The sequence below is a fragment of the Oratosquilla oratoria genome, chromosome 22 (genome assembly GCF_046742065.1).
Source record: "Oratosquilla oratoria isolate Oo_2021 chromosome 22, ASM4674206v1, whole genome shotgun sequence".
In the NCBI taxonomy this organism is placed as follows: domain Eukaryota; kingdom Metazoa; phylum Arthropoda; class Malacostraca; order Stomatopoda; family Squillidae; genus Oratosquilla; species Oratosquilla oratoria.
The window spans coordinates 49,176,780-49,203,955 of record NC_134798.1 but is presented as its reverse complement, the minus strand read 5'-3'; the positions used below and the strand labels follow the sequence as shown (position 1 = coordinate 49,203,955).

The 27,176-nt window shown below is 36.7% G+C and overlaps 1 protein-coding gene across 1 annotated transcript; it reads left to right on the top strand.

Moving 5' to 3' along the window:
- The first annotated feature begins 219 nt into the window (after positions 1-219).
- On the top strand, positions 220-27,176 carry LOC143037558 (uncharacterized). Its single transcript, XM_076205981.1, has 2 exons — positions 220-361; positions 21,934-27,176. The coding sequence occupies exon 2, from the start codon at positions 21,938-21,940 to the stop codon at positions 25,679-25,681; it is 3,744 nt and encodes a 1,247-aa protein (XP_076062096.1). The 5' UTR covers positions 220-361; positions 21,934-21,937; the 3' UTR covers positions 25,682-27,176.

Here is a 27,176-nt window from a genome sequence, read left to right as displayed (position 1 = left end):
TTGACTATATTGTTCGTTTCAGGGCTGTCGTGCTCGTCGTCTGTACGTTGTACGTTCTCAGGCGATACGGTCCACGCTCCTGATTGGCTAACGCAGGATGCTTGGCGGAGGCGAAGTCATCGGGTCCCCGAGCGAGGCTACACTTGCCAAGCGAAAACGTTTTGGACGAACTGAAATCGTACCATGGAAACAATCACATATTCACAATCAGTGCTCCAAAAGACATCGAAGGGGGAGGCAGCAACCATTCGTACGAAAAATTTCTACCTTGTGTGGACGTCAGAATCAACTGACGTCACCAGTAGAGCCAGTGCTCATTCATCTGTTGTTACTGCACAACCCGTATCAGTTTCTGCTCACAGTAAGTTTGATATTGACAGGTATTAAATATTGTTAAGCCCAGAAATTAAGATATTGATATTCAGAAAGTGTCCAGAGAGAGTGTATCAGTGGACTGCCGTCAGGCGATTTTATAATCACCTTGGTATTTGACACTGCATCTGGCGGTACAGGCTCGGATGAGTAGACATCGACGAAAATGGGATATGATAGATAAGGGAGGAGTATCTTGGGTTGTTTTCAGGCATATTTATATTTACACATTTTGTGTGTGAGCGCGTGCGCGCGCGACAAAACCACAGGAAATTTGATAAATGAAGTGATACGAAATATCCTGTCATGTCATAATGTATCTCATGTTTTTGTTGTATACATTATCTTCGTGAGTTACTATTTACACACACACACACACACACACAGGATGGCTCAGTGGTAATGTGTGTATATATATATATATATATATATATATATATATATATATATATATATATATATATATATATATATATATGTGTGTGTGTGTGTGTGTGTGTATGTATATATATATATGTATATGTATGTATGTATATGTTCATACATTGTGTGCTTTATCCACCACTGCGTTTCCTGACCCTCTGTTCTTCCCGTCTTTCTCGCGCTCTTGCCTTATGCTCACAATTTTCAATTCGGTGTCGAGGTTTGCATGTTTCTGACATATGGGAGGAATCACGTCCGGGAAATACGTCACAGCGTTGAAAAGGTTACGAGATCTTAATGTAATAGACTAAAACGCTTGGTTCTCCGTCTCGATTTCTGTGGTTCTATTTTAGTACAAATATTGTAATTTGTGTTGCATATGCAAGTATTTGTTTGTGTACTGCCACCAGACGATTTTTTTTTCATACAAAACATCTCGCTCACATTCATTGAACTCCATCCAAATAAGAAGTTATACTCAATTCTGCCGTGCTGCTCTTTACAGTTGGTAGCCCTGCAGATGACTCCTCACACCAGCGATACGCGAATTCATCACCCTATGAAAATTTTATATTTCTCTACTTTGTTAATAAGATAGGGAATATTTGTTCCAATCATTAGAAAGAGCAGTCGTTCTACAACTTTAACAAAAATTTACAAAATCGATAGAGTAAGAGATTGAGTAATAATGTGGAGTTGAAGTCAATAAAAGAAATTATCGGTTTATACATAGCTTTACTTGTAATCTATATTTACAGCAATTATAGTACTCAAGGTAGAATAGAACAAGGTGTCTTCTAGATAAACAACTCCTGAACACTATGGTGCGTTCAGATTTTACATAGAAAGACAATTATGAAATATAAAGTTTTAAACAAATGTGGCGTCTGCGCTTGACGCGAGAGAGGGAGGGATGATGCTTGCTCCTTTGCTCCTCCTCCTCCCCCTCCCCCTCCCCTTCCCCTTCCCCTTCCACCCATCCCAACTTATTAATCATTTAATTAATATGATAATTGATTCGTTTTACAAATATATCAGTTTTCCTTGTCTTTTTGAGTACACTCAAATAATCTAGTCTCTACAAATTATTTATAAAATCACGTTACATAAAAATAATCTCTGGTAAGAATGATGTAAAACGAATACTTTCTCATAACAAAGTAAATAATGAATAAGTTGTAAGGAGCGGCAACGAGCGTCATGGCGCAAAATATTGAGAAAATATTTAATTTGTGTCTTTCTATGTGAAATCGGAATGCATCATCGTGTAAGTTGTGTAGGAGAACGCGTATTTAATATATATATTTTTTTTATAACAGCTGTAAACATCGATTATGGATGTATAAACCGATATTTTATTTCCCTTTATTTCAGTTCCACGTGATTACTTTCTTACCCTATCGAGTTTTGACATACTTGTTAAAGTTGTAGAATGACTACTCTTTGAGAAGTTTACATATGAACACTTGCTGTGCCTGTATGGAGCAGGAGTCTGCAGGAATACCAACCGTACCGAGCTGCACGGCAGAAATCTATCTTATTGGAATAGTACGCTGTCGGTCGATTGTATTCAATCCAATGTAGCCCCGCATTTTCCTCCTCTTGGTAGGGTGGCCGAGTCAAATCATTACGCTCATCATTTCCTTGTCCTTCTATTTTAGCTGGGTCATTCCAAACACACTCCTTGGGTCAGACGTAATGCAGTGAGGCATAGCTCCGCAGCAAGGCGCGACAGTTGAGGCTGGCTTACCACCACAAATTCATTATGTGACAACAAACCCTCCCGCATACACATTCGACGGATGTGTATATATATATATGTATACATATATGTATATATATATGTATATGTTTATGTGTATATATATATATGTGTGTGTGTATTTACCTAGTCGTATTTTACGGGAAGGGGAGCTCTGCTCGTGGGGTCCCGTCTTCATATCTCATTTTATCTAAACTATTTTTAAATTCATGTATTGTTTTTGCACACACCACTTTCTCATCTAACTTGTTCCAACTGTCTATTACTCTGTGAGGAAAGCTGTTCTTTTTCAAATCTCTTCTATAGCTTTCTTTTTTTATTTTCTTTCCGTGTCCTCTTGTATTTCTGTCATCCCATTTTATCAGATTCTCTCTATCAGTAATTTCTATGCCTTTCATGATTCTGTAAATAGCTATCAAATCTCCTCTCTCTCTTCTTTGCTCTAGTGTCTGTAGTTCAAGTTTTTCTAGTCTCTCTTCATATGATAGTTTTGAGAGTGTTGGTGCCAGTTTTGTAATTGCTCTTTGTATTCTTTCAAGTTTTTTTATAAATTTTTTTGTACTTGGTGACCATATCGTTGCTGCATATTCCAATCTTGGTCTTATCAGGGTGATTAGGATTTTCTTCACCATTTCTTCATCCAGGTATGTAAATGCAACTTTGATCGTTCTTATTAGATTATAAGTCTCTCCAAAAATCTTATTTATATGTTTCTCAGGTGACATATTATTCATAACAATGACTCCCAGGTCCTTCTCATTTTCTACTTTTTTTATTCCTTCTTCTCCCAATTTATATGCTCCTGTTATTCTGTTTTTGCTTTTTCCAAATTCCATTATACTACACTTTTTTGTATTGAACTCCATCTCCCATTTCCTACTCCATACTTGTACTTTATTTAGATCTCTCTGTAGTGATTCACAATCCTCTTCAGTTTTCACTCTTTTCAGTAGTTTTGCATCATCTGCAAAGAAGCTCATATAGCTTTCTATTCCTTCATCCATATCATTAATATATATAGCAAACATTATTGGGGCCAGAACTGTTCCCTGCGGAACACCGCTTATTACTTCATCCCATTTTGAGTGCTGGTTTCTTATCACTACTCTCATTTTTCTTTCTTGCAAAAAGTCCTCCATCCAATTTAGTAGCTTGCCCTGTATTCCTCCTTCAGTTTCTAATTTCTTAAGCAACTTCTTATGTGGTACTTTGTCAAAAGCTTTCTTTAGATCTAAAAATGCACAGTCCGCCCATCCATCTCTTTCCTGTATTATATCTATTAGTCTTGAATAGAAACATATTAAATTGGTGACGCATGATCGTCCTTGTCTGAATCCAAATTGCCTTGGATTTAACACTTTTTTTTCTTTTTTTTTTCTAAACATTTTACCCATCTACTTTTGATAATTCTTTCACAAAGTTTTGCTATTGTACTTGTTAGAGAGACTGGTCTATAGTTGGTAGGTTCTTCTTTATTTCCTCCTTTGTATATAGGTACTATGTTTGCTTTTTTCCAGTCTTCTGGAACTTTTCCTTCTTTCAAGGAACTATTTAGTATGCTATGTATTTTGTCTGCCAGTTCATTCCTGCATTCTTTTAGTATCCAGTTTGCTATTTCATCTGGTCCATGCGATTTTCTGACATCAAGATTACTCAAGTGTGTTAATATTTCATTCTTTGTTACTTTTATTTCTTCCATAGGGGGGACTTTCTCTTTCCATTCGTTCTCTTCAGGTTGTATGTTCTCCCTTGTAAACACTGATTTAAAATGTTTGTTCATAATTTCCGCCATTTCCATTTCCTCAGTGTATTCAACTCCCTCCTGTCTTAATTTCTCCAAGTCTTGTTTGTTTTTCAGTTTATTGTTTACAAATCTGTAGAATAGTTTCGGTTGATCTTTACACTTTTCTATGATATCTTTTTCATATTTTCTCTTTTCTTCTCTGCACATTTGTACATATTCATTTCTATAGCAGGTATATATATTCCATTTTTCAGGTCTTCTGTCTTTTTTCCATCTGGTCCAGGCTTTGTCTCTTTTGTCTTTTAACTCCCTACAGCTTTTGTTGTACCAGCATTTTACATATTCTTTTTCTTGTTTTTGTCTTGGGACATACTTTTCCACTCCTTTTTTGTAAATTTTTGTCAAAATATTCCATTTCTCTTCTACTGTTGTTTCTTCTTTGTATATTTCTTCCCAGTTTTCTTGTTGAAAGAATTCTCTTATTTTATCAAAGTTTGTTTTTTCATACATCATTCTTCCTTTTCTGTATTGTTCATTTCTTTTCATATATTTTTCTTCATTAAGTTCCAGTTCAATCAATACGTGGTCACTTTTACTTATTGGTGTTTTTATATTCAATTTTGTCCACTATTCTAGGTTCGGATGTAATTACTAGGTCTAGTTTCGATGGCTCTTCTTCATTTCTATACCTAGTGTTCTCCTGTATCCATTGTGTCATTGTATGGTCAGTAACCATCTCGAGTAGAGCGTTTCCCCATGAGCCGTCTCCACCCTTTACTGTCATTTCTTCCCAGCAGATTTCTTTGCAATTAAAGTCGCCCATCATAACTATTTTTCCTCCCTCTTCCATTATCTTGTTTAATGTTATCTTTGTGTCCTCTAACATACTTTTATGTTCACTCTCTTCCCATGAGGCTGTTTTTGGGGGCACATAATTTATCACAAACTTTCTGTTCTTCTTATCTCTGTCTTCTACTTCCATCATTATCATTTCTACTGTATTCTTTCCATATGTGACACCCTTCACGTTTATATCCTTCTTAGTCAGGAACATAACTCCACCCCCTTCCTTTTTCACTCTGTTTCTAATCCAATAATTATATGCATCATGTCCTACACTGTTGGGTGGTAGTGGACCTTTTAATTTTGTTTCTACAATTCCCATTATGTCTGGTTCTTTTTCTTTCAAATAATCATTCAGTTCATTCAATCCTGTTATTAATCCATCTATATTTGTGTAAGACACTCTTAGTTTTCTGTCACTTCCATTGTGTTCTCTGTTTCCCTTTTGTTTTTCTCTTGTATGTCGACTTTCCTCAGTTTCATATTCACTACTCTCCAATAGAATCTCTCTTTTTCTGACTCCGTTCTTATCTCGTTTTTTTCCTTTGCTTCAAGTCTTTTCTGTTTTTCTTCCTCTCTTTCCTCTTTATTCATTTCCCTTTTTATCCATACCTTTTTATATTGTTCACTTGTTGCTAGTTTCCCTGTTTTGGATAAGATATTCTCAGCCGTAGTTTGTGACCTGAATTTAATCTTGATTGGTCTGGTCTTGTCTGTACTATATTTCCCTAGCCTGAATTTCTCTTTGATTTGTTTCATTATTTCTGGTTCATCTTCCTGAACTAATTCTAGTAAATTTCTTACTTTTTCATTGTCCTCTTTAATTCTTGTGGTTCTATCTGGGTTATGTTTCTCTTCCATTCCTAATATAATTATACATTTCTTTTTGTCTGCTAAGTCTCTTACTATATTCTCCTTCTGTCTCATCACTTTAATAACTGAGTTTTCAGTTTGTTCATTCATTTGCTGTCTGATTATGTCAGTGAATGCAACCTTGCTATTTTCATGAATTTTTTTCCAACCCTCCTTGTTCTCCATATTATTCTCCTTTAAGACTTTATTCTCATCTTTTACTTCTTTTAACTGTTGTTTTAATTCTTCAATTTCCTTAGTTAAGTTTTTGTTCGCACTCTCTAGTTCTTCCAATTTTTCAATTCTTCGTATCATACTGTCAACATTACCTAACTTACGTTCCAAGTCCTCGATCACCTTATCAACTCTCTCCTCTAGTCTTTAAATCCCTGGAACATATTCTCGTCACTTTCTACTGTATTGCTCCTCTCTATACTTCTAATCTTTACATTTTTATTAGCCATTTCGTCATCACTGAGCTGGTCCGGTGGTCGTTTCATGTTGACCTTACGCTTGTCTGCTTGGGCCAAGTCCTCCACATCCTCATTTCCTTCCATTTCCCCAGCAATCCCTCCCCTTCTCCTCTTTTCCTACTTACCTACTGCCCCACGAGCAATTTCCCCCACCCTGTAAATACAAAAAGGTACTTCTCTTTGCGTTGGGATCCACAATCGGCACTTTTCTTCAGAACGTTCTTCAAGCCGTCCGTTCGTTGAAAGTGTGTGTGTGCATGTGTGTATGTATATATATTTATGTATGTATATATATGTGTATATATATATATATATATGTGTGTGTGTGTGTATATATATATATATATATATATATATATATATATATATACTGCTCCTAGATAGGTCTTTCAGCCTGTCAGTCGGGCCACACTTCTCCAGATTGTCCTCTCAAAGCTTTCTTCTTCCCTCAAATCCTCAATTTTTTCCTAATCCATTTACCTCTAGGATTCTTACGCACACACACACACACACACACACACACACACACATATATATATATATATATATATATATATATATATATATATGACAATTTATCATTTCACCCAACCAATGATTTTGAGATGTGGCTTATGTGTTTCTGGTGAAATATGTTGTGTATTGAATGATGGTGTACACACACACAACCACACACACACACATTCTCCCTTTCTGCGAACGGTCGGCTTGCAGAGCGCTGTGAATAAAAGTGATGATTTTTGATAACAACGCAAAGAGAAGTGCCTTTTTGTATTTGCCGGGGGGGGGGAAATTGCTCGTGAGGTCGTGGGAAAGTAAGGAAAGACCAGCGGGGCAGGCATTGCTGGGGAAATGGAAGGAAATGAGGATGTGGTGGACTTGGCCCAGGCAGACGGGCGTAAGGTAAACATGAAAAGACCACCGGACCAGCTCAGTGATGACGAAATGTCAAATAAAAATGTAAAGATTAGAAGTATAGAGAGGAGCAATACAGAAGAAAGTGACGAGAATATGTTCCAGGGATTTAAAGAGGGTGGGGGGGACACAACCCCCCCCCCCCCGACTGATAAGACTAGAGGAGAGAGTTGATAAGGTGATCGAGGACTTGGAGCGTAAGTTAGGTAACGTAGACTCCATTTTTCAAAGAATTGAAAGGTTGGAACAACTAGAGAAGGCTAACAGAAACTTAACTGAAGAAATAGAGGACCTAAAAAGACAGTTAGGAAATGTAAAGGAGGAGAATGAGAAATTGAAGAAGAATAGTAATGAAAACAAAGAGAAAATAGCTACAGAAGCTAAAAATTGGAGAATAACTCAAGAAGGGAATAAGGTTTCATTCACTGACATAGTCAAACAATTGAAAGAACATAATGAAGACTCAGTTATTAAAGTGATGAGACAGAAGGAGAATATAGTAAGAGAATTAGCTGACAAAAAGAAATGTATAATTATATTAGGAATGGAAGAGAAACATAACCCAGATAGAACCGCAAGAATCAAGGAGGAAAATGAAAGAGTAAGCAGTTTATTAAAATTAGTCCAGGAAGATGAACCAGAAATTATAAAGGAAATTGAGGAAAAATTCAGACTCGGAAAATATAGTACAGATAAGACCAGACCAATTAAGATTAAATTCAGGTCACAAACAACAGCAGAGAAAATTATATCCAAGACAGGGAAACTAGCAACAAATGATCAATATAAAAAGGTATGGATAAAAAGAGAAATGAATAAGGAGGAAAGAGAGGCAGAAAAGAAGAAAAGAATTGAAGCTAAGGCAAAAAACGAGGAAAGAACGGAGTCAGAGAAAGAGAGATTCTATTGGAGAGTAGTGAACATGAAAATAAAGCAGTTCGACATACTAAAGAAAAACATAAGGGAAACAGAGAATACAATGGAAGTGGCAGAAAACTAAGAGTGTCTTACACAAATATAGATGGATTGATAACAGGATTGAATGAACTGAATGATTATTTGAAAGAAAAAGAACCGGACATAATGGGAATTGTAGAATCAAAATTAAAAGGCCCACTACCACCCAACAGTGTAGGACATGATACATACAATTATTGGATTAGAAACAGAGAGAAAAAACAAGGGGGTGGAGTTATGTTCCTGACTAAGAGGGATATAAACGTGAAAGGTGTCATATATGGAAAGAATACAGTAGAGATGATTATGATAGAAGTGGAAGACCGAGATAAGAAGAGCAGAAAATTTGTGATCAATTATGTGCCTCCGAAAACAGCCTCATGGGAGGAGAGTGAACATAAAAGTATGTTAGAGGACACAAAGATAGCATTAACTAAAATAATGGAAGACGGAGGAAGAATAGTTATGATGGGCGACTTTAATTGCAAAGAAATCTGTGGGAAGAAATGACAGTAAAGAGTGGTGATGACTCATGGGGAAATGCTCTACTTGAGATGATTACTGACCATTCAATGACACAATGGATACAAGAGAACACTAGGTATAGAAATGAAGAAGAACCATCGAGGCTAGACTTAATAATTACATCCCTAGAATAGAATATATAAGATTGAATATAAACACCAATAGGTAAAAGTGACCACATATTGATTGAACTGGAACTTAATGAAAAATATATGAAAAGAAATGAACAATATAGAAAAGGAAGAATGATGTATGAAAAAACAAACTTTGATAAAATAAGAGAATTCTTCCAACAAGAAAACTGGGAAGAAATATACAAAGAAGAGACAACAGTGGAAGAGAAATGGAATATTTTGACAAAAATTTACAAAAAAGGAGTGGAAAAGTATGTCCCAAGACAAAAACAAGAAAAAGAATATGTAAAATGCTGGTACAACAAAAGTTGTAGGGAGTTAAAGGACAATAGAGACAAAGCCTGGAACAGATGGAAAAAAGACAGAAGACCTGAAAAATGGAAAATATATACTGGTTATAGAAATGAATATGTACAAAAGTGCAGAGAGGAAAAAAGAAAATATGAAAAAGATGTTATAGAAAAGTGTAAAGATCAACCAAAACTATTCTACAGATTTGTAAACAATAAACTGAAAAACAAACAAGACTTAGAGAAATTAAGACAAGGAGGAGTTGAATACACTGAGGAAATGGAAATGGCAGAAATTATGAACAAACATTTTAAATCAGTGTTTACAAGGGAAAATATACAACCTGAAGAGATTGAGTGGAAGGAAAAAGTCCCCCTATGGAAGAAATAGAAGTAACAAAGAATGAAATATTGACACACTTGGGTAATTTTGATGTCAGAAAATCGCATGGGCCAGATGAAATAGCAAACTGGATTCTGAAAGAATGCAGGAATGAACTGGCAGACAAAATACATAGCATAATAAGCAGTTCCTTAAAAGAAGGAAAAGTTCCAGAAGATTGGAAAAAAGCAAATATAGTACCTATATATAAAGGAGGAAATAAAGAAGAACCTACCAACTATAGACCAGTCTCTCTAACAAGTACAATAGCAAAAATATGTGAAAGAATTATCAAAAGTAGATGGGTAAAAATACTTGGAAAAAAACAACGTACTAAACCCAAGGCAATTTGGATTCAGACAAGGACGATCATGCGTCACCAATTTAATATGTTTCTATTCAAGGCTAATAGATATAATACAAGAAAGAGATGGATGGGCTGATTGTGCATTTCTAGACCTAAAAAAAGCTTTTGACAAAGTACCACATAAGAAGTTGCTTAAGAAATTAGAATATGAAGGAGGAATACAAGGTAAATTGCTAAATTGGATGGAAGACTTTTTGCAAGAAAGACAAATGAGAGTAGTGATAAGAGATCAGCACTCAAAATGGAATGAAGTAATAAGCGGTGTCCCGCAGGGAACAGTTCTGGCCCCAATAATGTTTGCTATATATATTAATGATATGGATGAAGGAATTGAAAGCTATATGAGCTTCTTTGCAGATGATGCAAAATTACTGAAAAGAGTGAAAACTGAAGAAGATTGTGAATCACTACAGAGAGATCTAAATAAAGTACAAGAATGGAGTAGGAAGTGGGAGATGGAGTTCAATACAAAAAAGTGTAGTATAATGGAATTTGGAAAAAGCAAAAACAGAATAACAGGATCATATAATTTGGGAGAAGAAGGAATAAAAAAAGTAGAAAATGAGAAGGACCTGGGATAAATAAGATTTTTGGAGAAACTTATAATTTAATAAGAACAATCAAAGTGGCATTTACATACCTGGATGAAGAAATGGTGAGGAAAATCCTAATCACCCTGATAAGACCAAGATTGGAATATGCAGCAACGATATGGTCACCAAGTACAAAAAAATGTATAAAAAAACTTGAAAGAATACAAAGAGCAATTACAAAACTGGCACCAACACTCTCAAAACTATCATATGAAGAGAGACTACAAAAACTTAAACTACAGACACTAGAGCAAAGAGAGGAGATTTGATAGCTATTTACAGAATCATGAAAGGCATAGAAATTACTGATAGAGAGAATCTGATAAAATGGGATGACAGAAATACAAGAGGACACGGAAAGAAAATAAAAAAAGACAGCTATAGAAGAGATTTTAAAAAGAACAGCTTTCCTCACAGAGCAATAGACAGTTGGAACAAGTTAGATGAGAAAGTGGTGTGTGCAAAATCAATACATGAATTTAAAAATAGTTTAGATAAAATGAGATATGAAGACGGGACCCCACGAGCATAGCTCCCCTTCCCGTAAAATACAACTAGGTAAGTACAACTAGGTAAATACACACATAAATATACATATATATATATATATATATATATATATATACAGTATATAGTGTACGAGTCCATTCACTCCCATATTGCAATTTCATTTCTTGTTTCCGTCCATGTATTTACCTAGTTGTATTTACCTAGTTGTATTTTACGGGAAGGGGAGCTATGCTCGTGGGGTCCCGTCTTCATATCTCATTTTATCTAAACTATTTTTAAATTCATGTATTGTTTTTGCACACACCACTTTCTCATCTAACTTGTTCCAACTGTCTATTGCTCTGTGAGGAAAGCTGTTCTTTTTCAAATCTCTTCTATAGTTGTCTTTTTTTTATTTTCTTTCCGTGTCCTCTTGTATTTCTGTCATCCCATTTTATCAGATTCTCTCTATCAGTAATTTCTATGCCTTTCATGATTCTGTAAATAGCTATCAAATCTCCTCTCTCTCTTCTTTGCTCTAGTGTCTGTAGTTTAAGTTTTTGTAGTCTCTCTTCATATGATAGTTTTGAGAGTGTTGGTGCCAGTTTTGTAATTGCTCTTTGTATTCTTTCAAGTTTTTTTATACATTTTTTTGTACTTGGTGACCATATCGTTGCTGCATATTCCAATCTTGGTCTTATCAGGGTGATTAGGATTTTCCTCACCATTTCTTCATCCAGGTATGTAAATGCCACTTTGATTGTTCTTACTAAATTATAAGTTTCTCCAAAAATCTTATTTATATGTTTCTCAGGTGACATATTATTCATAACAATGACTCCCAGGTCCTTCTCATTTTCTACTCTTTTTATTCCTTCTTCTCCCAAATTATATGATCCTGTTATTCTGTTTTTGCTTTTTCCAAATTCCATTATACTACACTTTTTTGTATTGAACTTCATCTCCCACTTCCTACTCCATTCTTGTACTTTATTTAGATCTCTCTGTAGTGATTCACAATCTTCTTCAGTTTTCACTCTTTTCAGTAATTTTGCATCATCTGCAAAGAAGCTCATATAGCTTTCAATTCCTTCATCCATATCATTAATATATATAGCAAACATTATTGGGGCCAGAACTGTTCCCTGCGGGACACCGCTTATTACTTCATTCCATTTTGAGTGCTGATCTCTTATCACTACTCTCATTTTTCTTTCTTGCTAAAAGTCTTCCATCCAATTTAGCAATTTACCTTGTATTCCTCCTTCATATTCTAATTTCTTAAGCAACTTCTTATGTGGTACTTTGTCAAAAGCTTTTTTTAGGTCTAGAAATGCACAATCAGCCCATCCATCTCTTTCTTGTATTATATCTATTAGCCTTGAATAGAAACATATTAAATTGGTGACGCATGATCGTCCTTGTCTGAATCCAAATTGCCTTGGATTTAGTACGTTGTTTTTTTCCAAGTATTTTACCCATCTACTTTTGATAATTCTTTCACATATTTTTGCTATTGTACTTGTTAGAGAGACTGGTCTATAGATGGTAGGTTCTTCTTTATTTCCTCCTTTATATATAGGTACTATATTTGCTTTTTTCCAATCTTCTGGAACTTTTCCTTCTTTTAAGGAACTGCTTATTATGCTATGTATTTTGTCTGCCAGTTCATTCCTGCATTCTTTCAGAATCCAGTTTGCTATTTCATCTGGCCCATGCGATTTTCTGACATCAAAATTACCCAAGTGTGTCAATATTTCATTCTTTGTTACTTCTATTTCTTCCATAGGGGGGACTTTTTCCTTCCACTCAATCTCTTCAGGTTGTATATTTTCCCTTGTAAACACTGATTTAAAATGTTCATAATTTCTGCCATTTCCATTTCCTCAGTGTATTCAACTCCTCCTTGTCTTAATTTCTCCAAGTCTTGTTTGTTTTTCAGTTTATTGTTTACAAATCTGTAGAATAGTTTTGGTTGATCTTTACACTTTTCTATAACATCTTTTTCATATTTTCTTTTTTCCTCTCTGCACTTTAGTACATATTCATTTCTATAACCAGTATATATTTTCCATTTTTCAGGTCTTCTGTCTTTTTTTCCATCTGGTCCAGGCTTTGTCTCTTTTGTCTTTTAACTCCCTACAACTTTTGTTGTACCAGCATTTTACATATTCTTTTTCTTGTTTTTGTCTTGGGACATACTTTTCCACTCCTTTTTTGTAAATTTTTGTCAAAATATTCCATTTCTCTTCCACTGATGTTTCTTCTTTGTATATTTCTTCCCAGTTTTCTTGTTGGAAGAATTCTCTTATTTTATCAAAGTTTGTTTTTTCATACATCATTCTTCCTTTTCTATATTGTTCATTTCTTTTCATATATTTTTCTTCATTAAGTTCCAGTTCAATCAATATGTGGTCACTTTTACCTATTGGTGTTTTATATTCAATCTTGTCCACTATTCTAGGTTCAGATGTAATTATTAAGTCTAGCCTCGATGGTTCTTCATTTCTATACCTAGTGTTCTCTTGTATCCATTGTATCATTGAATGGTCAGTAATCATCTCAAGTAGAGCATTTCCCCATGAGTCATCACCACTCTTTACTGTCATTTCTTCCCAGCAGATTTCTTTGCAATTAAAGTCGCCCATCATAACTATTCTTCCTCCGTCTTCCATTATTTTAGTTAATGCTATCTTTGTGTCCTCTAACATACTTTTATGTTCACTCTCTTCCCATGAGGCTGTTTTCGGAGGCACATAATTGATCACAAATTTTCTGCTCTTCTTATCTCGGTCTTCCACTTCTATCATAATCATCTCTACTGTATTCTTTCCATATATGACACCTTTCACGTTTATATCCTTCTTAGTCAGGAACACAACTCCACCCCCTTGTTTTTTCTCTCTGTTTCTAATCCAATAATTGTATGTATCATGTCCTACACTGTTGGGTGGTAGTGGGCCTTTTAATTTTGTTTCTACAATTCCCATTATGTCCGGTTCTTTTTCTTTCAAATAATCATTCAGTTCATTCAATCCTGTTATCAATCCATCTATATTTGTGTAAGACACTCTTAGTTTTCTGCCACTTCCATTGTGTTCTCTGTTTCCCTTATGTTTTTCTTTAGTATGTCGAACTGCTTTATTTTCATGTTCACTACTCTCCAATAGAATCTCTCTTTCTCTGACTCCGTTCTTTCCTCGTTTTTTGCCTTAGCTTCACTTCTTTTCTGCTTTTCTGCCTCTCTTTCCTCCTTATTCATTTCTCTTTTTATCCATACCTTTTTATATTGATCATTTGTTGCTAGTTTCCCTGTCTTGGATATAATTTTCTCTGCTGTTGTTTGTGACCTGAATTTAATCTTAATTGGTCTGGTCTTATCTGTACTATATTTTCCGAGTCTGAATTTTTCCTCAATTTCCTTTATAATTTCTGGTTCATCTTCCTGGACTAATTTTAATAAACTGCTTACTCTTTCATTTTCCTCCTTGATTCTTGCGGTTCTATCTGGGTTATGTTTCTCTTCCATTCCTAATATAATTATACATTTCTTTTTGTCAGCTAATTCTCTTACTATATTCTCCTTCTGTCTCATCACTTTAATAACTGAGTCTTCATTATGTTCTTTCAATTGCTGTTTGACTATGTCAGTGAATGAAACCTTATTCCCTTCTTGAGTTATTCTCCAATTTTTAACTTCTGTAGCTATTTTCTCTTTTTTTTTATTACTATTCTTCTTCAATTTCTCATTCTCCTCCTTTACATTTCCTAACTGTCTTTTTAGGTCCTCTACTTCTTCAGTTAAGTTTCTGTTAGCCTTCTCTAGTTGTTCCAACCTTTCAATTCTCTGGAAAATGGAGTCTACATTACCTAACTTACGTTCCAAGTCCTCGATCACCTTATCAACTCTCTCCTCTAGTCTTATCAGTCGGGGGGGGGGGTTGTGTCCCCCCCACCCTCTTTAAATCCCTGGAACATATTCTCGTCACTTTCTACTGTATTGCTCCTCTCTATACTTCTAATCTTTACATTTTTATTTGCCATTTCGTCATCACTGAGCTGGTCCGGTGGTCGTTTCATGTTGACCTTACGCCCGTCTGCCTGGGCCAAGTCCTCCACATCCTCATTTCCTTCCATTTCCCCAGCAATCCCTCCCCTTCTCCTCTTTTCCTACTTACCTACTGCCCCACGAGCAATTTCCCCCCACCCTGCAAATACAAAAAGGTACTTCTCTTTGCGTTGGGATCCACAATCGGCACTTTTCTTCAGAACGTTCTTCAAGCCGTCCGTTCGTTGAAAGTGTGTGTGTGTGTGTGTGTAGTATGTAAAAGTTAATATTGTGGTGGCATAGATTTAATAATTTAAATTTTGTAGAAATATTGACTGGTACATGAAAGTGCTCTCTCTCTCAGTCGGGAAAAAGAAATGTAAAGTTGGTCCAGCAAGTATATTCATCCCGAGTTCCTCCGAATAAGCAAATGGAAAACCACGAGCCATAAACTAAAGATGTGTTTGGTCGTGACTTTGACGCAATTCAATACGTTCGAGTATATGTAATATATATATATACATACATATATGTATATATATTTTTTTTTTCTTTCTTTTTTTCTTTCTACCACATTAACACTTTTAATTCCATGGCATCACGAACGAGACTGACAATGCGCTCGTCGGAGACATACGGAAATACGAAGTAAAGCCTGTCTCCGACGAGCGCATTGTCAGTCTCGTTCGTGATGACATGGAATTAAAAGTAAAAGTTAATGTGGTTGAAAAAAATATTAGTATTTGCACTGGGGACCATTCAGTGTGTATGTATATATATATATATATTATATATATATATATATGTATATGTATGTATATATATATGTGAGTATATATATATATATATGTATATATATATATATATATATATATATATATATATATATACACACACACACACATTACTGCAATTTTATTATTCTATAAATGGGTAAGGACAAGTATGTTAATTTAGTTTGTTGAGTCATTATTTGTTACTGTGGATATGTATTGTGAATTGAGAGCACCAAAAATTGTATAGTCGAGTTCAGACACGGGAGGTTCGTGCGAAATGCGAATACGTTTTCAAGCGTTGGTTAGCGTTAGTCGGTGAGTCAACAGTTGCCAACCGGAAATTTTGTTTATAATTTACATTTACTTGTTTATCTGCTTGCCTATTTGTGTGTTACGTTTTGCTTGTTTTTATATATTTATCTATTGAGTTGACAGCTTAAACTTAAAAAAGAAGAAACAATACATAGATATACCGAAGGCCCCCCTTACAATTGAAGTAGCCAAAGTTACCACATCCTTCCTCATCCACTCCACTCCCATCACCCCTCCCTCCCTCATCCCCCCTTTGCCACCTTAAATGATCGTGTAATCGTTAATTATACAAATATTCAAGGCTTTGGGAACGTCTGCAGACTTGTGGTATGTGTACTGTATGCACATCGCATCGATGCAACATAACCTTGTTGTGTTGCATATTATCTCCAAATTAGCCTTGCCATCATTATCTCCAAATCAGCCTTGTTGTAATGGAATGTTTGAGCGAATTAACCTGTTGAAGTAGGTGATAGGGTTCGATTCTTGGAAATTGGATGATACAACATACACAGAATTCTTTATCTATAACTTGCCAAGTAAGACTTACTTCTCGCATTGTGCAACACACACACACACACACACACACACACACACAAGGTCGCAGTGTGCAACACACACACACAAGGATAGTTAAGCAATTATTAAAGCTGAATCTAAGGTTCTGGCTGTTGGAATAAATGTGTGTGTTTGTGTGTAGGCAGCAGATTCCCGTTAGAATATTCGGTTGAAAAACGTGTTTATCCTTCGTTGATATTCTCGATCATAGCTGAGAGCAGCGTTTCCCAAACTGGGGTACTGAAATCAATAATAGGGTTTGCTAGGAAGCTGTACATACAAATGCGTTCCTTTGTCCATCAAGTGATAAGATATCAGGGGGAGTGCTTAGACCTGACTACAGGTGGTGTCTGAAAATGTTGGGAAACGTTGGCTTGAGTGCACTGATATTTCTCTCCCATTCCATTTCTCTCTCCCCCAATATTTGTCACCAATATATTAACTTGCTTTTCGTATCCAAGTCACATGAAAATGTACGTAGTGTACGAAACATTGTGAATACAAAGGAAACGCTCCACTGTGTTTCACTCAGTCTTGTGACCGTATTTCAACGACACAGAATGCACTAGTAGTACTGGTACAACAGAGTACACAAACCGACGTGACGTGAATCCTCAGCCATGATTTCAAATATTCTTTCATGTTTCGTAAATAATGATATCATTGGTGAACAAAATATACGTTCAGCTATACGAATTAAAACTTAAACCTTTATACAAATGTCACCAACAAAAGCATTTATTGGAATTTCTCGCGCTTTTTGTAACAGCATAAAAAACGTTATATAAAAGAAATGGTGATGCCTGCTGGTCAGCAACCATAAACGAAAGTTTCTGTTGGAACTACATTAAATTATATATGCTTGTACATATTCATTTTTTATAACAAGTATATATTTTCCATTTTTCAGGTCTTCTGTCTCTCTTCAATTTGGTCCAAGCTTTGTCTCTTTTGTCTTTTAACTCCCTATTTTTGTTGTACCAGCACTTTACATATTCTTTTTCTTGTTTTTGTCTTGGGACATACTTTTCCACTCCTTTTTTTATTATAATTTTTTGTCAAAATATTCCATTTCTCTTCCACTGTTGTTTCTTCTTTGTATATTCCTTCCCAGTTTTCTTTTTGAACGAATTCTCTTAATCTATCAAAGTTTTTTTCTTCATACATCATTCCTCCTTTTTCTATATTGTTCATTTATTTTCATGTATTTTTCCTCAGTTCCAGTTCAATCAGTATATGGTCACTTTTACTTATTGGTGATTAATATTCAATCTTTTGTACTATTCTAGGGTCAGATGTGATTATTAGGTCTAATCTCAATGGTTCTTCATTTCTATACCTAGTGTTCTCCTGTATCCACTGCGTCATTGTATGGTCAATAATCATCTCTAGTAGAACATTTCCCCATAAGGCGTCACCACCCTTTACTGTCATCTCTTCCCAGCAGACTTCTTTGCAATAAAAGTCGCCCATCATAACTATTCTTCCTCCATCTTCCATTATCTTATTGAATGTTATCTTTGTGTCCTCTAACATACTTTTATGTTCACTCTTCCCACGAGACGTTTTGGAGGCATATAATTTATCACAAACTTTGTTCTTATCTCTGTCTTCCACTATAATCATGTTCATCTCTACTGTATTCTTTCCATATGTGACACTCTTCACATTTATATCCTTCTTAGTCAGGAACATAACTCCACCCCCTTGCTTTGTCTCTCTGTTTTTAATACAATAATTATATGCATCATGTCCACTGTTGGGTGGTAGTGGACCTTTTAATTTTGTCTCTACAATTCTCATTATGTCCGGTTCTTTTTCCTTCAGATAATCATTCAGCTCATTCAATCCTGTTATTAATCCATCTATATTTGTGTAAAACACTCTTAGTTTTCTGTTACTTCCATTGTGTTCTCTGTTTCCCTTTTGTTTTTCTCTTGTATGTCGAATTTCCTTACTTTTTCATTTTATTCAATACTCTTCAATAGAATCTCTTTTTTTTTTCTGACTGTTCTGTTCTCATTTTTTTGCTTTAGCTTGTTGTCTTCATTTTTTTCCTCTCCTCTTTATTCATTTCCCTTTTTATCCATACCTTTTTATATTGATTCACTTGCTGCTACTTTCCCTGTTTTGGATAATATATTCTCTGCCATCGTTTGTGACCTGAATTTAATCTTAATTGGTCTGGTCATATCTGTACTATACTTTCCGAGTCTAAACTTCTCTTCAATTTGTTTCATGATTTCAGGTTCATCTTCCTGAACTAATTCTAGTAATCAGCTTACTTTTTCCTCATTGATTCTTGTGGTTCTATCTGGGTTGTGTTTCTCTTCCATTCCTAATATAATTATTCATTTCTTTTTATCTGCAAAGTCTCTTACTATATTCTCCTTCTGTCTCATCACTTTAATAGAGTCTTCAGTTTGTTCTTTCATTTGCTGTTTGATTATGTCAGTACATGCAACTTTACATTTTTCTTGGATTGTCCTCCAACTCTTAGCCACTTTAGCTATGGCCTCTTTGTTGTCTTTATTATTCCTCTTTAACTCTTCATTCTCCTCTTTTACTTCTTTTAACTGTCTTTTTAATTCTTCTATTTAGTGAAGATTTTGTTCGCCTTTTCTAGTTCTTCCAATCTTTCAACCCTTTGCGCAATGTTTGACATTCTACCGAATCTAATCTCCCAATGTTCGGTCATTTGTTCAAGTTTTTCCTCTAGTCTTGCCAGTCGGGGGAGGTTGGTATCCGCCGCCCCCCCTCATTAAATCCATGGAAATTATTATCCTCGCCTTCTATTGTGCTGCTCTTATCTATGTTTCTAATCTTTACATTTTTGTTAGTCCCTTCATTGTCACTAAATTGCTCTGGCCTGCGCTTGTTTTCATGGCGTCTGCCTACCTGGACCAAGTCCTCTCCTTCCTCATTAAATCCATGGAAATTATTATCCTCGCCTTCTATTGTGCTGCTCTTATCTATGTTTCTAATCTTTACATTTTTGTTAGTCCCTTCATCGTCACTAAATTGCTCTGGCCTGCGCTTGTTGTCATGGCGTCTGCCTGCCTGGACCAAGTCCTCTCCTTCCTCATTTCCTTCCATTTCCCTCAGTAATCGTTCCCCTTCTCCTTTTTCCTCACTTTCCCACTACACCACAAGCAATCCCCTTCCCTACAAATACAATAGGTACTTCCTTTGCGTTGAGATCCACGAAAATTTCATTTTTTCTTCAGGACGTCAATCCTCGCCGTCTGTCCGACATAAGTGTGTGTGTATGTATGTATGTATTGTACATAAGGTTCTTCCAGTACTTAAATAGATAATAAATAACAATGTTACCAACAATTTTGGGTGGCATGTGAGAAACTTTTTGCATTGAAGATAGGCCGATGTTGACAAGCAATCGGTTGACCACACCTGATTGAGAACATGACCTAGCTAAACCACTAACAAATCTAAATCAAATTTTGATAAATAGAAGAAGAAAAAAAAAAAGCAACCTCGTATGAGCGTAACATCTTTCCCTGATAACCAGCGTTTCTGTCTTTAGGGACAAAAGGTAAAAGTGTGAGGGTGGGGTTGATGATGAGTCGACAAATGCTCCCTCATTACATTACCTTCAGGCTACAGTAACCCATTCCCCTGGATCTTCCTATTTATTTTCAGATATGTGTACCACGGGTATTCCCTCAATTCATACTCTTGCCACATCACCTATCCCCCACCCCCTTCACCCCTTCCCCTTCATACTAACTATCCTTATGTATTATCATTATTATGACTATGCACTCAATAGCCCATGATATTCACCATAAGCTTTCTTTTCTCCCATCTTCTCCCTTTACGATGTAGGGAGCAAGCACAACAGGAAGTGAATTTATCATCATGTAGGATTTGTTCCTTCCACGACCAAAATCACGCCTCCGTACACAAACACATATGCATCTTCAACCGAAAATCGCTTCCTCGCTAATTTTCTCATATTACATCTTATATAAATTTATCTTCCTCGAAAAGAAAAAAAAAGTTCCGTGTTTCTGCCTTTCTCTACCACTGTATCTCTGACCATTTCCCCCGTTTTTTATTGGTATATGTGGAAAAATCTGCTAAGTCTCCTGCCCATTCCTCCTAAGCCCCTAGAAAAAGCATACTTGGTGGCAATAGCACTTGTTTATACACAACAATATTTTTGTTTTCCTACTACAGTTGTTCCCTTAAAAAAAAAAAAAACACTATCCCGCATTAGGAGGTGGCTTCTGCTAGGTAGTCCTTAGTCCATGTACTTGGTAAAAATGTAACAGCAAAACTTTGCACCCTTAAAGCCTCCGTCTTCACACATAATGTTTATTTTGACAGGGATGATAGAGGTTGGAAATGATCCCTAAATCTCGAATCATTGTCTTACTGTGAGTGAAAACCATTAGCAGATTAGAATGTGTCATCTTGTACTGATAAGATAAAGATCATACATGCTCAACTCGTGCAGTTGTGTGGGTGCATATAACTGAAATGATCGGTTACAGTGGGAATATTTATTTATTTTATTTATATATTTATATATTTATTTATTTATTATTTTTAAGACCCCCAAGATCTCCAGGGAAAGATAGTGGGGAAATATTAAGATTGGTAGAATTACACATCATAGGGTAGTGGTTAGCATCAAGGACTGCCATCACTGCATATACCAGTTCTCACCTCACTCAGGTTGGGAAAATTTCACAATACTTTATGCCATTACAGTCCACCTTGAACTAGTTTGTGTGTATGAAAGAGTGAGAGGCATTGCTAATAGATTTGGGCTTGAACTTTTATTTGGGAGGGCTATATTTGGCAATCACAAGACCATGATGAAACAACATATACACTTTGCATGATTTGTTCATCTTCATAATTCATAATGTTTCTTATGGCTGTGTTCATCTTCAGTTTTGAAATTTAAACCCACACAACACAACAATTCTCCATTGTTTTTTTAATTCATTTGCTTTTATACATTGAACTCACAGTTTATGATGATGACAGGCTACTAGTGGAGGAAAATTTATTTGACTAAAGATTCATTTGTCTTGATTGAAACAATAACCTGTTTGGATGAGTAACATGGGTGTTTTTGGTTTGTAGAATCATGGATCTTCTGCTGGTGGCTGATCAGAAGGTGGAGCCTGGATGGGTCTGTGGATTGGAAGGTCTCCAGGATTCCGGCAATGTCAAGTGGAAACCGGAGAAGGGCGAAGGAAAAAGGAAGTTCCACTGCTTTCGAAGTAAAGAGCTGCAGGAAATGATAAGTCTCAACCCAGATCTTCGGAGGGCACCATGGTTTAAAAGTATACCGGATGTGACAAGGGATGAGTTCCTGTTGTTGCTGGTTTATCGTGTAACAGAAAGAAGAATCGGAATTGAGGCTGATTCACGCATTCATGAAGTTCTTATTGGACCTGCAGCATATTTACTCTTTGTTCCACATGTCCACAATAGGGGCAGAAGAACAAATTCAACAGTTAGAGAGTGCCTTGAAAGTAGATTTGCCAGAGTGGAAAAGTATCATATTTATGAAACATTATATGATTATAATGACTTTGCTAAGTATATTTTTTTTAAAGAAGTAACGAAGAAATGTATAACGAGTAAATCCTTTAAGTGTGTAATGGAGTGGATTTTAGATGACAGCAACTGTGAGCCTATTTTAGCTCGTATTACACGACCCCCAGTTACCTCGGAGACAAACTCCATTTGCAGAGATCACCTCAAAGATTTACAAGTTCCCAAGAGACCGAAAATCTCAGATGATCCAGACAAGCGGACACGTGAAGGTCCCGTAACACGTTCCCAATCTAAAGGAGACCCAAATTCAGGGAAGCCTGTTACTGGTACTCAAACAAAACAGCAGGAATCAGGTTCAGAAATTATTAGAAGTAGTTCTCAGCCATCCCATCATACCAAGCATGCCACAGGGACTAATGAACAAATGCCTGCAGCAGGTTACTCCTCAAGATCTACAAGCTCTGGTTTATCACAGTATTGCAAATACACCCAACTACAAGACCAATCTAATAGTGCAGAGGGCACTTCTGCTGGCTTGCAGAACCCACAGGCGAGCATGTCTCCAGTGTCACAAAGCCCCTGTGCAACCGGTACAGATTTTCGTGAAAAGTTAGGAACCAGTGATGCTGTCCACAGATCTTTCGAAAAGCCTTCCAGTGAAGCAGTTGTCCACAACAACAAACATGTTTTCAACAGTATTCCAGATGGCCCCAACTCCAGTTCCCACTACAATGTCAGCACTGCTACATCCCACTTCATTTCAGCCACAATATGTAGCACTGTCATTTCTATCTCGACACCCTTTAACAATGACACAAAGGGAATCCCAGCACCCATCAACAGAAATGAGAACAGTGAACCTTTGCAAAACCCCACCAAGACTGGCACATTCACTGAAACAATCTCCGACACCAAGAGTCCACTCCCCTCTCCGGGCATGCCACAGCACTACAGTACACTTAGTTCCTCAGCCTTAGACATTCAAACTGCCACCACAACTCCGGGAACACAAACAGACACTGAAACCAGCACTTCATCTCAGAATATCAAACCCTCCATTTCATCTTCAAGCATAAAAGCCACCAATGTGCCCCAGAACATGATAGTTGACACTGGAGATGATAAATCAGCACAATGCAAGACTATCCCATCAACTCCAAGGGCTAGAAATACAACCATAGATTTCATCAAGCAGACCTCTTCAACACAAAACACCAAAACTGCACAATCAAAGCAAAATGACAGAAATGCCACCACAGGTGAGGACACAAAAACTACCATGTCAGCCCAGGGCACCAGACCTGTCACCTTGTCACAGGATACCAAGACTGTCGACACAACTCAAAATACCAAAACTGACAGAACTCCCCAGGACAATAAGACAGTCAGTTCATATCAAGACAAAACTGCCAAGATTGTTGACTCAACTCATGATAGCAGATCTGACAGGACTCCCCAGGACAAGAAAACAGCCGATTCATGTCGAGACAAAAATGACAAGATAGGAACTCATGAAACTGACAGGACTCCAGGAGACAAGAAAGCAGCCAATTCATCTCACGACAAAGCTGCCAAGATTGTTGACCCAACTCAGGGTATCAAAACTGAGAGGACTCTTCAAGACAAGAAGACTGCCAATTCATCACAAGACAAAAGTGTTGCCTTGATGGAAGCTACTCCAGGAGACAAGAAAGCAGCTAATTCATCTCACGACAAAGCTGCCGAGATTGTTGACCCAACTCAGGGTATCAAAACTGACAGGACCCTTCCAGACAAGAAGACTGCCAATTCATCACGAGACCAAAGTGTTGCCTTGATGGAGGCTTTGCAAACTACCAGCTCAGCCCAATCCAAGAAGAAACCTAAATCATCTCAAGACAACAAAAGAGTGCGCAGTGTAAAGTTTCTGAAGCCTCTACCCCCAACGAGCTGTTGCAGAGCCAAGGATGACAACTGTGGCATAAAGAGGAAGCGCTTCGGGGAATTTCCGGCTGCCATTAGAAACAAAACTGTTTTGCTGTTGGGGGCCAAGGGCAGCGGGAAGACATGTCTTGTCAACGCTGTGGCCAACTTCATTAAGGGTGACGACAGCAACTCGGAGAAGTGGATGGTGTCTGATGAGGCTATTGAGACTGGAGGTTTCAAGAGCACAGAGAATATCACTGGCTACTCCTTTGTAATCAAGGAAAAGGAGAGTGAGGACCTAGCCCTGACACTGATCGACACTCCCGGGTTGAATGACTCTTCAGGTAACGAAGTGCGTGACCATGTGGAGTCCCTCAAGACATTCCTGGCCAATGCAGCACACAAGAAGCTTGAAATTCACGCCATTGCCCTGGTGGTTCAAGCCCATCTGGTGCGACTGACATCCTCAGAGCGCTTGCTCATGGACCACCTGAAGACACTCTTTGGCCAGGATGTATCAGATCATGTGGTCAACTTGATCACATTTGCCGACAACCAGAGCAAGCCGCCTGTGGTTGAGGCCCTCAACCAGTATGGCATTAGCACCAGGCACTGCATGAAGTTCAATAATTCTGTCTTTTGTGGGCTGTCAGATGAGAGTGAGAAGGAACTTGACCGTGTGTATTGGAAGACGAGCCACAAGAGTTGGAAGAAGTGTTGGAAGGTTGTCAAAGACCTAGGCCCCCTCAAAACCAATGTCATGAAGTCCATCCAGAAAGAACTCTATGTGGCCAATGTGAAAGCTAGTGCAGTACAGGAGCTGCAAGAGGAGATGAAAGCCCTTCAGAAGATCTACAAAGGCCCTTACAATGAACAGATCGAAGAAAGACGTCAGCGGGTTTGGGATAAGGCTCGTGTGGTCCACCAGATTCTTGAAACAACAGACTCCATAACCTATCCCTCTTTTTGGTGTCTTATTGAAAATGCAGTCTGTGAGGTTAATGGTAGAGATGAACAGTCCAAAGAAATGGTTGAATTCTTATTGGCAGGTTCTCCCATGCAGCTTAAAGATGCAGTTGTAGCCTTGCTAGTGAATAATTATATACTTAAGAACAATTTGGAAGGAATGGAAGCCATTGCAAGAAGTAATATTGCAGGTAAAATAAAGAATCAAAATATTAAAGATATTCTCTTCTCCACAAAACGGGAATATGAAGGTGCATTTCCCAAAGCCAAGAATCTTTTAACAATCAATACTGCCAAAGCTATTGAAAACTTGGTAAATGACCACATTAGCAACTCCAGCCTGGGGGTTGTGGAGTATCTGAACTGTCTTACAAATGAGGTGGAACCCAAATTGTGTGATATAATCAAGATAGTGTGTGATTATTTAGTATATTCAAAACATTCACAACAAAGATGAGCACTAAGTAATTTGTTGCAGTCAGCCACAAAATTGTGTCAGTACATAAATGTAAATGCTCATCAGGGAAATAATCACAGTTACATAGTCAACTGCATGTGTTCCTTGCTATCTACACACTAATTGTCACTGATTCAACCTGCAAACCATTATCAAGTGATAGGTATAGGAATACCAAAAATGCCTTGGTAGTTGTGCATACTCATGGAGAAGACTAGAAGGACTGAGTAATTTTTATATGAATATGCATTATGTGCTTGGTCAAGAACCTCTTTTGAATGGGTTTTATGAACTTGCACACATTGCAGTACAAGATTGCTTGCCAAAAGTTTTCTTTATTAGAAAATAATAATTTGTGTGGACGATGAATTAAGAGTGTGCATTTTGTGTATACATTCAAATGATAGAAAAAAATTGGTAACCATTCAAATAGTGGTGATATCAAGCATGAATTAAATCTTTCTTTTCATGCATTTGTAATATTCAAAATGTGATTATTAAGTTGTGATTTAGTGTGTACAAGTCAAAAACTTAACCATTTTTGAACACAACTGTTTAGTTTAGCATGTACTTCACCTAATATATAACCATATACTTCCAGGGTGCTGTATGTATCAATAAGTTTAGTTCTTGATGACTGTCAGCTGTTGCCCAAATCTAAATGGGTTTTTTCTCTAGCTGGATATATATATATATATATATATATATATATATATATATATATATAAGTAGTCAATTATCATTATTATAGTACACAGGGGTGCCTTATTAATACCGGTAACATTGATTTTACCAATGTACAAAAGGAAGTGCATTGATATGTAAATATGCATCAGTGTTACTGTTCCGTGTGGTGTCTTAGATCTGTTTTCTCGTCCTGTGCTGTGCATTTCATTCCAAGGATCCCTTGCATGGATATACATACAATCGGTCCTATCCTTGCCCCGTATGACTCCATACTTTACCAAAGATTCTATAGATGTCATTATAGGGTATCTGGAGTCTGCCTAACAGTATTTGGGGAAAGATTTTATTATCAGTGAATTTTAGTTACGCACAAGAGGGGAGAGGGGAGCCAATGAAGTTTAGCCATGCTGTGGATGTACTATGAGGGTTGGATACCTCCCATACAAAGGGGGCCCTTGGTATATAAATAATAAAAAAGAGCTGTGGTATTAATGAAGGAACTAAGGCAGAAGTGCCATCATTATTAGGATAAGATGACATCACATTTATAGTGTAGATGTTGGAGACATACTGTTGTCGGATAAGAGTTGGCTTGTAATTTCCTATGACAATATGTTATCTAAACATTCCAAACACTTCATTGCAGTATACCATTATTATTTTATCAATAATCATGTGGGATTGCCAGTTTAGGGTGGGTATCTTGAGATTGTAATAATGTATTTATTTTTTTTTTTCCTCTCTCTTTCTCTCTCTCTCTCTCTCTCTCTCTCTCTCTCTCTCTCTCTCTCTCTCTCTCTCTCTCTCT